Below are 13637 nucleotides of genomic sequence, written 5' to 3' on the forward strand. Positions count from 1 at the left end.
TATGGCAATGGTCTCACCATCCTCTTTAATATTTTATCCTTACTAACACTCTTTATTTACAAAAAACCACTCAAAATTCAATCTCAACCACTCATCTCATAAAGTGGTGGGACCCTTTCTCCACTACATCAAAATCATCACCAATTTTATTAAATCCCGTGCCCAAGCAAATTGACATAATCTTGGTGGACGGAGGGAGTAGTAATGATAACGAATTTCCGAATTAGTAACTTCAATTTTTTCAATTTCTTTTACCATCCCAATACTGAAAATTAAGTTTTACATATATTATATTAAATTTTTTAATTATTGAACTTTAATTAAATATATTGTTAATGCTATATTATTAATAGAGGTGACTTTAAAAATATCCAAATTAAAATAGTAAAAATAAAAACCATTCACTAATAAAAAAAAACATAAAATGTAGCTATACTTGCCATTTTACCCATCACATAAAAAAACTTAAAAATTATCCACTAATTTCTTTAGTTATGAATTCGAGTTTCTGAACTCCAATTCACAATCAAGGCTATTCCTAGTTATAAATTCTAGTTTTAAAACTCGAATAAACAATCAAACATATTCCTAACTGTGAATTGTATCTTTAAAACTCAAATCCACAATCAAACCTATTCCAAATTAAAAGTTTAAAAATTGAATTCACAATCAATCTATAATTGAGTTGTTAATTCCGATCTTAAAACTCGATTTCACAATTAATACTAGTTGTGAATTTGAGTTTTGTCTTGGCTGTGAATTCGAGTTTTAAAACTCAAATTCACAACCAGAATTAGCGATTCAGTTGTGAATTCACTGGACTGGTTATGAAATCAAGAACATTAACAACATAAACTCACTTAATAACAATTTTCAAAAAATTTCCAAATTTCTACTGTTCATCTCTCTAACCTTCTTAAGCACAACTATAAAATTGATCATCACTTTCATTTCAATTTCATCAAATCAAAATTTGGAGTTCATCAAATCCAGATGATCAAATCTCGATTTGGAAGGCTGACATTTTTGGTACCTAATTGTTCATCACCAATCCATATCTCATCTTCTCTCCTACCGTTGCCATTGCCACTACCGGCTCCTCTTTCTTTTTCGTTTTTCTCCAATCCTGGAATAGATCCACATAAACCCAGAGAAAGAGGCAGGGGCAAATTTGATTTTTTTTTCCCACAAAAAATGGTTAATTTTAGATTTTTTATTTTATTTTAATTAATATTTTTTATTTTTATACGAGGATGGATATTTTCATGCATTGACTTTTATGAATATGATCATTGATTAATTTTAATCAATTACTGTAATTTACCGAAATTAGTCAATTCAATTTATATTTTAGTCAACTGAAATAATTAAAATGCGATTTTATATAAAAGGAAAAGAAAAAAAAGATCTCATGAAAGCACAAAGACGCAGACTAGGAGATCGGGACTCAAAAACGAGATCAAGAAAACAACGAAAAAGAACTCACAAGCCAGACAGGCTTCAACACCCTAAACACACAACTAACTAGTAAAAAGGAAAATCCATATTTGTGTGCTGCTCTTGCAACTCCATTTCATCTGCCCATCTACCGTTGGCGATATTATTCATAACCTGCATACTAGCACTTCTGTCATGATCAATGACAAAGTCTCTCGGCTTATAGCCCATTTTCACTGCGTTCCTGAGGCGATTTTTTATAGTATCTTCTGAACTCTGTGTAACACGTGGACGTTCCATCCCCTTCGGAGGACGGCCCCGTCTCTTAGGCGTCACATTTTCAGCGAGCATTTGCATGCCCTGGTTAACTTGCTCCTCTAAACTACCTAGACGACTAGCAAAATCATCCGTCGTAGTAGTGTTCAAAACCTTGCCATCATGAGAAGTGATTCCCGCTGCCGCAAGTGCATCCTCATTCCCGCTGCTTGTCTCAAGAACCGAAGCCTTACGGTCCAAATTTGAGGAAGTCAGGTCATTCCCCAAAGCAACCTCAGCTGCGCTTCCATCCGGCATCTCAACCTGAATCTCCTCGTTCACCTCCACATCGCTCCCAGCCTGCTGAATATCATCCCCCTTGTCATCCGGAGCCGTCACCACAGCTGGCAAATCAGGACTATGAGGCCGCAGCTCCTGAACCGCCGAAACCACCTGGAGTTGTTGCTGCTCTTGCTGTATTTCTTGCTCTTCCGTCGAAAGCAGAGCAAAGGAGTTCCCCGGAGAACGCTGTTGCGCCCCGGCGGCCATATCCGTTGAAGCCACGTGCTTCTTTCCCCTCTCAACAACCTGCCACTCATTGCCAGGCAGTGTCTTCGGATCTGGTAGTTCAGGCACGCCTTCAACAATCGTAGAGTCGATCTTAGAGGCCATCTCTACACGTCTTTTTTTCCGACACGAATCTTGTGCATGACCAGTTATTTTGCAACTATCACAGTAGAGCGGTAAATTTTCGAAGACAAATTCAACGTAAAATGAAATATCCCCACGGTCAATCAGAAGAGAAGAAGGGGGATTGTGAGACATATCCATTTCAACTAGTATGCGTGCAAATTGCCCAAATTCGCGCCCCACCGTCGCTCTATCAATCTTCAAAGGATGACCCAAAAACCGTCCAATCCCGGAGATCACCTGTGGATTCCAATACTCAATTGGTAGATAGTGTATGCGAACCCAAACATTCGCCAAAGGGGAATTCTCTTTAAAAGGATCAAAATTTCGGGTCCATTTACGGAGTCGGAGATGCCCCTTGGAGAGCTCCCAAACCATTTTCGCCTTTGCTATCGTAAAGTCCGCTGCCGAAGTAAATTGGAGCGTAAAATAACCTTTTCCCAACGGAATGAGTTGCCAATGAGAGGTTAACCTCCATAAGTCCTGAAGCTCCAGTTTAAGTTCCATAGTTGATCGAGGCTTATCACCTTTTCGAAGCAGCAAGTGCCCCGTCAAAGCAAATTTGAATTCCTTGACTTCCTTGAGATAAAGATCCATCGGTATTTTGAGGGAGAACTGATCACCCTCTTTCGTGGGCTTGAGATCATGGAAGTTATGCACTGCCAGATCCGTCTTCTTGCCTGTGGCCATCGCATAAGAAACCCTAGTTTCCTGCACGTTAGGATTCTTGGAGGAGTTGTCGACTACAGAAGTAGGACCGATCGGAGCCTTAGCAGCAGCGGGCGAGCGCGGCCGACCTGCAACTGCTCCGGCAGAAGATCCGGACCCCATGAGCAGAGAACGCTGAAACGGAGAAAGGGATGAATAAGTAGATTGAGATCGAGGTGCTTCAAAATTGGCTGAAACCGAGGGGAGATTGAGTCCCCCCTTATCTGGACCGTCGACGACCGTGGAAGCCATCTGCCGGAAGAACGGATGGCGGCGGCGGCGGTTAAGGATGGCATGAGGCTAGGGTTAGCGAGGGAGAAGAGAGCGTCCACATGATCCCAATCATCTTCACTTAAACACCATTTTAGTCAACTGACATAATTTGTGCGATTATAATATATTAGTAAATTTTAAATGCATGAATCAATCAATGCTTGGTATCTATATAATATATGCCACAAATTTTGCTTTTACCTCCACACAAAATTATGCACACATATCTATGCGAAATTCTTTCAAAAGGAATTTTTTTAGGACGCTTTACTTTGATAAAAAATGAATTAAAAAGTATATTTTCACCTATTTTTCATTATTTTTATATATTTATTATGATGATTTTTTTTTCGGACATGATGAAATATTTTCTTGAGCAGTTCATTTTCACTCCTTTTTTCTTCAATATTAAATAAAATTATCCTAAGGTAAGGGTGTGAAAATATTTTTTAATATTTTCTTATCTTTTTATCTCTAATAAACATATAGTAATAAAAAGAAGGAGAAGAAGATAATAATATTCTCTCATTTTTTTTTATTTATTCTTTTTCAATGAAAATTTTATAACCAAAATAAACGCACCTTGTTTAAGTATAATGTTGGACAAAGTGCTATAGTGAAGAGAAAGTATGATCAAATATGATCTAAATGGAGGTATTGCGATTCGAATTTTCAAATATCCTAATCCAGGTGAAGTTGTCTTCTGCAGGGGAGAGAAGGAAAAATTGCTGCTTCGGTAGGTGATTCTGTATCTGTGTGCATGCCTGTCGGTATTATTTATTGTTTGTATGTATATATTTATTTTATGATTAGAATATTATCTTATTTTACAAGTAATTGGCGAATATCTAATTAAGCTGCATTATTATGTACTTTCTTTATCTTCTTTCTTCTCAGATACTGATTAGTGATTACAGTCTATTCTATGCATCATTCCATTTGTTCTTTTCATAATGATTGAATTCCAGATTTCACAAATCAAGTTTATTGGAAAATGTACAGAAAATGACATGTAACAATGTCTACAAGGTTTTCATTATATTTATCAAGTACAAATGTCCTTCCCGCCACTACGAAATTTTTTTTATCAGTGAAATGATCAGGCTTGCTAGCTAATATTCATATCATGAAAATTAGTAGCATTTGAAAATGTAATTATTAGTGATTAGCTATATCATCAAATATCATTAATTTTTGTTACACGCATAATAGCTATACCAAGCCGCATGTCATTAGTGGAATTTCTTTTTGTATGGTGCGCATAAGTTTGAGAGAGGAAATTTTTGTTAGAAAAAAAAAAGATAAACTTGCAAGAGTATGTGATGAAAATAAACAAAATCATAATTAAATAATATTTATAAAATATTTGTAAAATAATTATTACATATGAAAAAAAAAACAAGTTAAGTTAGAGGAATTTACTTTTTAAGGAGCTTATAAGTTATAAGCTCTGAGAACTTATTTCTACATCTTATAAGCTATTTAGAATAAATTCAATTATATCAACTTATTTTCACTTTTATGATATATATAAAATATATATATATATGTGTGTAATATTTATATATTGTATAAATTTTCTCTTCAAATATTATTTTAATTGTGTATAAACAATAAATCTACATATAAATCGAATCTTAGGTTGAATTTCATTCTAGACGGATACAAGTATTTCATTCTAGATGAATAAGGTATTTCAAATTTGATGAGCTCGGCAATATAAAACAAATGAAGCGTGACGTAAACGACGTCCAAATTTTCATCCTTGACACTTCGTGAATGGGGTCGTGAGAATTAGCCATGCATAATTGATTGTTGGAGGAGATCGCTAAACAACGATGTTGGAATCTCTAGTTTTTATTTTTTGGATATATTTTAAATTTTGTTTTAATATACTCTCTTTGTCCCGTCTCATTGAACCTAGTTCTTTTTATTGAGAGTAAATTATAGTGTAAATGTCTAAAGGTATGTGAGCTCATATTTGTTGTAGTAGGGGTGAGCAGTCGGTCCGGATCGGACCGAACCGACGAAACCGAGGAACGAATTTTCAATAATTTTTGGACCGAATCGGACCAACTGAAACCCTAGGACCGAACCGAAACCGGAACGAAACCGCGTTCTCGGTCCGGTTTGGTCCAAAACCGACCATTTTTAAAATATTAAAAATTAATAAAAATATTAGAAATTAATAAAAATATTAATAAAAATATTAGAAATTAATAAAAATATTAATAAAAATATTAAAAATTAATAAAAATATTAAATATATATTTAAAATATATATATTCGGTTCGGTTCGGTTTTAGTCGATTTTGGCCTCCCCGGGACGAGGACCGAACCGAAATATTTTCAGTCCAAGAAAATAGGACCGGACCGGACCAATACATGGACCAAAACCGACCCGGACTGAAAAAACCGATCGGTTCGGTCCGGTCCGTCGGTTTTGGTCTGGTTTTGCTCACCCCTATGTTGTAGTGAAAATTGATTATCCAAAAAGGGAACAGACCAAGTCGAATGTGACAAGCCAAAAAGAAAAATAGATCAAGTTAAGTGGAACGGAGGGAATATTTTTTAGGATTATTGTAATAGTTAAATTTAATGATTTTTTTATTTTAAATTTTATTTATAATTCAATTTTTTAAAAATAAAATGAAAAATCTATATTCTCTTTATAGAGCTCCCCATTACGGAGAGGATGGCTATCTATAGAGACCTTAAGGGACTATTAACATTATGAATGTTTTTAGTCATTTTCGTTAAACGGTGATTTCAAAGTCTTAAAAAATTGGTTAAAAAGGAATATCTTTTGATAAAATATAGAAGCATATGTATTTACAAAATAAAAAAATAAAAAAATTATATAGAACATATTGAAGCAAACATTACAAATATAAGAACTTAAATATATGCTTAATCTTAATTTTTGATAGAATAAATAAATATTTGAAAAGATTACATAACTTATAGATTCAAAAAATTATTCAACCTAAAATATTAACTACGCTGCCACTAAACGAACAAATAAATATCACATAGTATGTAATATTCTAATGACTACATATAGACATTTGTAACAACAAATTAACAGACTTATGACAATTCAAAATGCGTTTTTCGCTATGGATATAAACACACACACACACACACACACACACACACATATACATTAAAGTTCTAAACCCTAAATGAGTACTATATATTAAGAAGAAAGAAACCTTTACACAATTCTAGTAACCTTTGCTCATTTTGTCCAAAAAGAAAAAGAAAAGTAACCTTTGCTCATCTATCCGTTTCTTACACAACCATAACATATTAACACCAATATGCCATTAATCCAACATCTATTAAGACCATCAAAATTGTGTTCGAAACAAGATTAAAAACTTTTATCACACGTCTCCAGTTGCATGTAACGTTAATTCCACATCAATTTATTATAACATCAATTGAAACACATTACGTGCATAAATTAATTAGCATAATCAAGGATTAGGATCAGGTAGAACCCAATCTAATTTCCCATAGTGCCGTATAATATTGATCCCATATATTTAATTTTGTGTATATATAGTAATTGTGTACAGATTGATATGGTGATGCATATAATCATGTATGTTTTGATAATGCTTATATACTTTATGCACTAAAGTGTTTTCAAACAACTAAAGTGTTTATGCATTTTAAAATTCAACATTATATTATATAGTATTAAAAAGGTTCTAGAATACTAGAAACGAGGGATCCATATGATCTCTTTCCACATATTTTTTTTTTTTTTTTTTTTTTTTGATCTGTAAAAATTCCATTATAATTGGGAATGGTACCAGAGATACCACAAAGTTACACAAGGGGTGAGTACTCATTGGAGCACATAACAATATGTTTGAACAGCGTTAGGATAAGAGGCGAAATTAATGAACATCATTAGCAATCGAGTAATTATGGACTAATCAAAGTCACACACACAGACACACTTAATTTCTAACAATAATTACCTAATATGGATTGCGGCCATGACTCCAATTAGCATAGTTATCATTGTTGATGTGGCCACCATTATGAAGCAAGCTCGCTGCCGCCATATTATTATAGCCACTTAGATCACCCATGCCTCCTTGCTCCACGCCGCCGCCCATATCTCCGCCGCCGCCGGCCTCCTCCTCCTCCTCCTCGAGCGGCAGCCGCTCGTACACCGCGTTCGAGAACGTGGAGGCGATCACCATCACTGGCCCGGCCGCGACCAGCGCGCCGATGACGCTGCCCCCCAGCACCTGCCCCTGCCCGCCGGCGAGGTACACGGTCAGCCCCGTCGACCCGGGCGGCGACGGCCCGGGCAGGAACGATCCGGTGAGCGACAGTATCTCGAACCTGCCGTGCAGCGCCACCGCGCCAGCGGCTGCTGACGGCTGCCTGATCGTGACGTTGGCGACTGTTCCATTGGCGCTGAGCACGCACACCCCGCGCTGCCGCCGCCGCGCGAACTGCGCGATCGACTCCGCCACGTCGGAGCCGCTCGCCACCTCCAGTACGTGGCTGCGCAGCGCGTTGGGGCTGTCGCGCGTCACGAAGATCGGCGGCTTCGGCTTGTTCTTCGAGCCCGACGGCCTCCCCCTCGGGCGCCGCGCCGGCGCCTCCACCGCCCCCTCCCTCTCCTCCTCCTCTTCCTCACCCCCGCCCCCGCCCCCGCCCCCGACGCCGTCGTTCATTGCTATGCTCAGATCCGGATTCTTCATCGCCATGCTCTCGCTCACGAGATCGGATTTCCCGATCGCCGGCGCCGGCGACGACGAGTCGACTCCCGCGGCCGCCCACCACCGGTTCGTCATCTCGATCAGAATTCTTGAACAAAATCAAAGTAAGCAGTAGCAAAATTAAGAAACCCTAATTTGATCGGAGAAGATAAGGTTGGAGTGTGATAAAGAAATATGAAAGGGGAAAAAGGGGTTAAGGTGAGCTTGAAGAGTGAATAATTAAATTAAAGATCAAACAATAATAGGGGTTTAATTTGTTAATCTATTTGGTGAGAATGCGTCAAAGTATTCGTTTAGCTGTCTTTTTCTTTGTCGCTGTCGTCTGTGTTTTCTGACACTGACTTGCAAAGGGATATGTATATAATAAGATGACTTCATTTTTGTTTCGTCTCTTGAAAAATAGGAAGGTGGGAAAATTAGGGTTTTCTTTTCTTGTCACACATGAGCAAGTGGGATGCATGTTCTGTTCTCACTCTTATGTATATATTATTATAGATTAAAAATTTTAAATGCTCGTATATCCATTAAATTATATAAAAGATACTTATTTTTCTAAATAAAAGTATTTTATGTTCAAATTAACAACTACAAGTTAAAAGTTCATCCAGCCGGTGGCTAGATCTAAGGGTAAGCAGAAATCGAACCGACATTGAAAACCGAACCGAACCGAACTGGATTGGTGCGGTTCGGTTCCAATTCTATTGGTTCGATTTTGAAAAGTAAAAACCGAAAATTTTCGGTTTGGTTTCGGTTTTCATTTTTGGTTCGGTTTTAAACCGAACCGAACCGATACATATTACTCCTAATATTTTATTATATAAAATTATTTTATAATATATAATTATTTTTCTAATTTTTTAACCTAAAACTAAAACCCTAATTCACAATTATAATATATAATTATTTATCATGTTCATGTTGTGGGGATTTGACATTTGAAATTTGTGTATTTTACATTATTTTACAATTTTTAATTGGTATTTTCGAAAAAAATAAAATTAAAAAAAATGCATTGTTCGGTTCGGTTCATGGTTTTATCGATTCGGTTTCGGTTCGATTCCGAACCCCCAATTGGTGCGGTTCGGTTCCAATTTTAACCATCGGTTCGATTTTCGGTTTTGAGTTTTTGGTTCGGTTTTGCACCGAACCGAACCGATGCTCACCCCTAGCTAGTTCATCTAGTTACCCGGAGGCTAGATTAGCAAGCCACTCCGTCAAATAATCTGGCTAGTCGGACGGCTAAATAAACTCATTATTTTTTTGTTTTCATATTTTTTTACCCATTTTCAACTCAATCATATTTGTGTAAGACTTTTCACATAAAATCAAGCAAAATCATCAACATTTAAGAGTATTTAAGCCTTAATTTGCGCATAAAATATTTGTGTTCGTAAAAGAAGACATTTTTCATATTCAACTTAAAAATCTTTAAAATCATGGTATTTTTGCCTATTCACACATTATTATAAATCTGTTTATCGATTATGTAATAATGTCACAGTACACATGTTAGTTATATATGTATAATTAAATAAAATCAAGATATTATAAATATGAAAACAATCCCACAGTTTTTGGTGCAAGGGTGATATTTTTGCAGGCTCCAGTTTTGTAGTGGTGCACTATATACTTAATATAGATATATAGCACTATATACTTAATATAGATATATAGCACGTCGTTTATAGTCAACGTATACTTATATATGATGGCATAATATTATATTGGGAGTGATACAAATCACATTTATTGAAAAAATAATTTTATTATGAATAGGTAAATATCGCTTTATATCCCAATTTATTAGCGTTTTAACGTCCCATCATTCAAATAAGTGCAAAAAAGTACCCAACGTATAAAAAATTTATCATTTTTGTCCCGTAAAATTTTTTCGTCGACGGAACAGTGACGTGGACGGACGGAACAATGACATGGCTTTTATGGCCCGAAAAATAAAAAAAAATAGTAAAAAATAAAATTACACGTCACATAAAGTCAAATAACTAATAACTAATTACACAAATAACTTAACTTAAGTTTTTTGAATTCTCGCGTCTCTCTCTCAAATTTTTCCCAAGAACACAAACCCTCAAATTTCCCCCAAATCTGAAGTTGGAGCGAAGAAAGAACAGGTATGTGTGGCCTCTATCCCCCAACCTTGTTCGCGTCTTATTTCTTGCGTCTATCTCCCTCTATATCTGTGAGATTGAGTTTGGAAATCTCGATTTCAGGTAGGTTGGTGATTGAGCCGGTGAAAAGGAGAGGTGATTCAGTCTGAAAATCTCGAAAAAAAGTAACAAGATAATTCCCTTTGTATTGACATCTGGGCAGATTTGATTTTGTGTTTTTTCCTCATTTTTTTGTTTTTTTTTTTACGTTTTTGTATCTCTCTTTGTTTTTTCCTAAATGAGAGGAGGCATAGCAGTGATTCAAAGCAAGTAAAATAAGACGAATAAGAAAATAAAGAGAAAGATAACAAACTTGTTCACAGTGTTCATCACACCAAAGTTGTCCCAACTCTCATTGTCCAAAGAGGGCCGCGAATTTGCAACGTCGGCGGCGGTGTGGTGTTGCACTGGAATTTTCGAAGAGGTAATGGCAGAGAAGAGTGGAGTGAGCACAAAGAGTTCACGCTTCAACGATTTGGGGAAAAATTGAGGGTTTTCGGTCTTCCATTCAGCTGAAAATGATGTATAAGTATAATTAGATTACGGACTTATACTTTAATGAGGTGTAATTTTTTTTCTTTTTTTTTTTAATTTTTTGGGCCATTAAAGCCATGTCACTGTTCCGTCGACAGAAAGTTTTTACGGGACAAATATGATAAAATTTTCATACGTTGGGTACTTTTTTGCACTTATCCAAACGATTAGACATATTCGTTAAAACGCTAATATGTTGGGATATAAAGTGATATTTACCCTAAATTTTTTATCACTTATTTCGAACTTTATAATTAAATTCATTCAATAAAATTATGAATTTATTGTAATTTTTTATGATTTAAGAACATTAAATAATTATATATGTGACTCGTTTGAACAGCTCGTATAGATATGGAATGAAATAGATTAAATATTCTTATGCAATAAATATTAAATATGAGACTTTATGGGGTAGGAGGTATTTTCAATGCATTATGCATGCTCAGAGTTCCAAGTGAGCATTAATTTTGATACTCTTGTTATCTAACTATAAGTTGAAAAATTAAATACCCAATTAACTTAATTAGTTACTCAAAGGCTCAAAGCCTAGGAGGTTAAGTTAATTAAAATGCGATTTTATATAAAAAAGAAAAAACAACCTAGAAAAATCCTTGAAAGTACATGAAGAGCAAACTAAGGGTCGAGCCTTATTAAAACCTTTCTACGAAAAATCTAAAGAAAAAAACTGTAGAAAGAAAAAAAAAATACTCGTCTAGAAGACAATCAGAAAAAATTGGAAGAGCGAAAATGATTGTTTCGAGATCTCCTACCTGACCATCGTCCCAAATAAAAGCCTAGGAGGTTAAGTGATAAAAACTAAGGCACTACAAAATTATTTTTAATTAATGAAAATGTTTTAAGTTTCAGTTGTCTCACTTCACTAAAAAAAAACAATAGCAATTAACGACGAAAAAATTCATCTAAAATATTATTTTTCATCGTTAATTGTAATCAACGACAGATTAAGGACAGATCTGTTTCGCCGTTAATCCTTTCGTGACAAACTCAATTAACGACGGAAATTTCTGTCATTAATTCGACGTTTTTTTTATATTTTTAGTTTTTTTAAATTTTATATATATATATATATTTTTTTTTATTAATTTTAATTGAAGGGATTTATTTTCAATTTTTTACGTATTTTGTACTAAATCGTATACACTTTGGTATACACTTGAAGTTTCTTTCGAATACTCACCAGTATAAAAGAGAGAAATTATTGATATAATAGCACCTATCAATTCATTTAAACTCACTTCGAGAAAAGTATGCTCACTTTTCTTCTTCGTCCGTCCCATAAGAGTATGCACGTACAACCCGTTTTTGGACATGATCTCATTTAATTTTTATCCTCACTTTCAACACTTATTTATAACTTTACCAATATGACCCACTATTATTTCTCCACTCCACTCATAAAAGTGGATCACTTTCTCCACTCACAACACACTCACCTACATTTACTAAAACTTGTGCTAAACAAACTAAGCATACACTTCCCGCATGAAAGGAATATTATTTACTATACCATAATTGTTACAAATTTTATTTTATTATGTAGATTTTATAAATTTTATTGTGGTCCAACAAATTAGCATTTATGAGTTTGATGAGAACGAATAATAATCAAGGTTGGGACAAATAAAACTACACAATTATAAATCCTAAATGAGTTCGAATAGTTGAACTTTATAATTAATGATTATTATTTTATGAGTTTGAGATGAGAATAAATAGTAAATTAGTTTTAGTCGTGTTTGAGACCGATACAAGTATATAAATTCTAAGGGGATTCATAGCTAGATTGTATATATGTTTAGGCTTTTTATTAATTTAATTTTTAATCTTTGGTTATTTATACAATTTATTATTAATATTTGCTTTGTGATTTTGGGGGTTAGTTAGACGGATAATCAATTATTATTTTAAATTTATTTGATTATATATACTATAAATTTAAACATGTTTGAGAAATTAATGAATATTAATTATTATATGGATTTAAGATAGAACAAGTAGTCAAATCTCTTTTAATATGGTTTAAGACATGTATATGAGTACATAATTTCTAAATAGGTCCAAATAACTAAACATAACTCACTACAAAAAAACAGGCAATTACCGGCGGTGTTTGCCGTCGATAAGACGCCGTCGGACGGTTCCTCGTCGGTAACTCAATTACCGACGTCAAACACATGCCGCCGGAAATTACCGGCGGCGCCGCCACCGTTAACAATCGTCGTTGAACGGAGAGCTTCCGGAGAATTACTGGCGACATTCGGCCACCGCTAATTACCGACGGCACCTACGCCGCCGGTAATGTTGACTGGACGGCGGCGGCGCCTCTTGACGGAATCTCGGAGTATTACCGGTGGCGGCCGCCGCCGGTGATTAGCAACGGCCTATTGCCGCTGGTATTTTTTTGAAATTTATTTATTTATTTATTTATTTATACCCACAATTTATTTCCGTATTTATATGGTATTGCATAAGTTAGACGAACTTTCCAGTCGGTCAACCATTGTGCTCTAAGCAAGCACGCTTAACCTTGAAGTTCCTTTGGAATGGTCACCAGTACAGAACATTCGTATTATTGGTATATCTAATACATATTAATTCATTTAAAGTCTACTTCAATATACAATACCTTATAATATGTCGAGATGATATCCAAGTGATGTTGTTAATTACGGATCGGTACGTCTCGGTTCCATCCTTATTTTTACGTCGAAAAAATATTTATTTATTAATTTATTATTAATATTTTTTTTATCAATGTATTTTATACACCATAAGTATTTTAATTTGGTAATTGTAA

General features: G+C 35.0%; 1 protein-coding gene across 1 annotated transcript; it reads right to left on the minus strand.

Annotated features, from left to right (window-relative positions):
- Positions 1-7243: 7243 nt before the first annotated feature.
- On the minus strand, positions 7244-8485 carry LOC130997438 (AT-hook motif nuclear-localized protein 19-like). Its single transcript, XM_057922763.1, has one exon. It carries the CDS (start codon positions 8187-8189, stop codon positions 7359-7361), a length of 831 nt encoding a protein of 276 aa, XP_057778746.1. The 5' UTR covers positions 8190-8485; the 3' UTR covers positions 7244-7358.
- Positions 8486-13637: the final 5152 nt, after the last annotated feature.

This window comes from Salvia miltiorrhiza, chromosome 8 (genome assembly GCF_028751815.1).
Source record: "Salvia miltiorrhiza cultivar Shanhuang (shh) chromosome 8, IMPLAD_Smil_shh, whole genome shotgun sequence".
Taxonomy (NCBI): Eukaryota; Viridiplantae; Streptophyta; class Magnoliopsida; order Lamiales; family Lamiaceae; genus Salvia; species Salvia miltiorrhiza.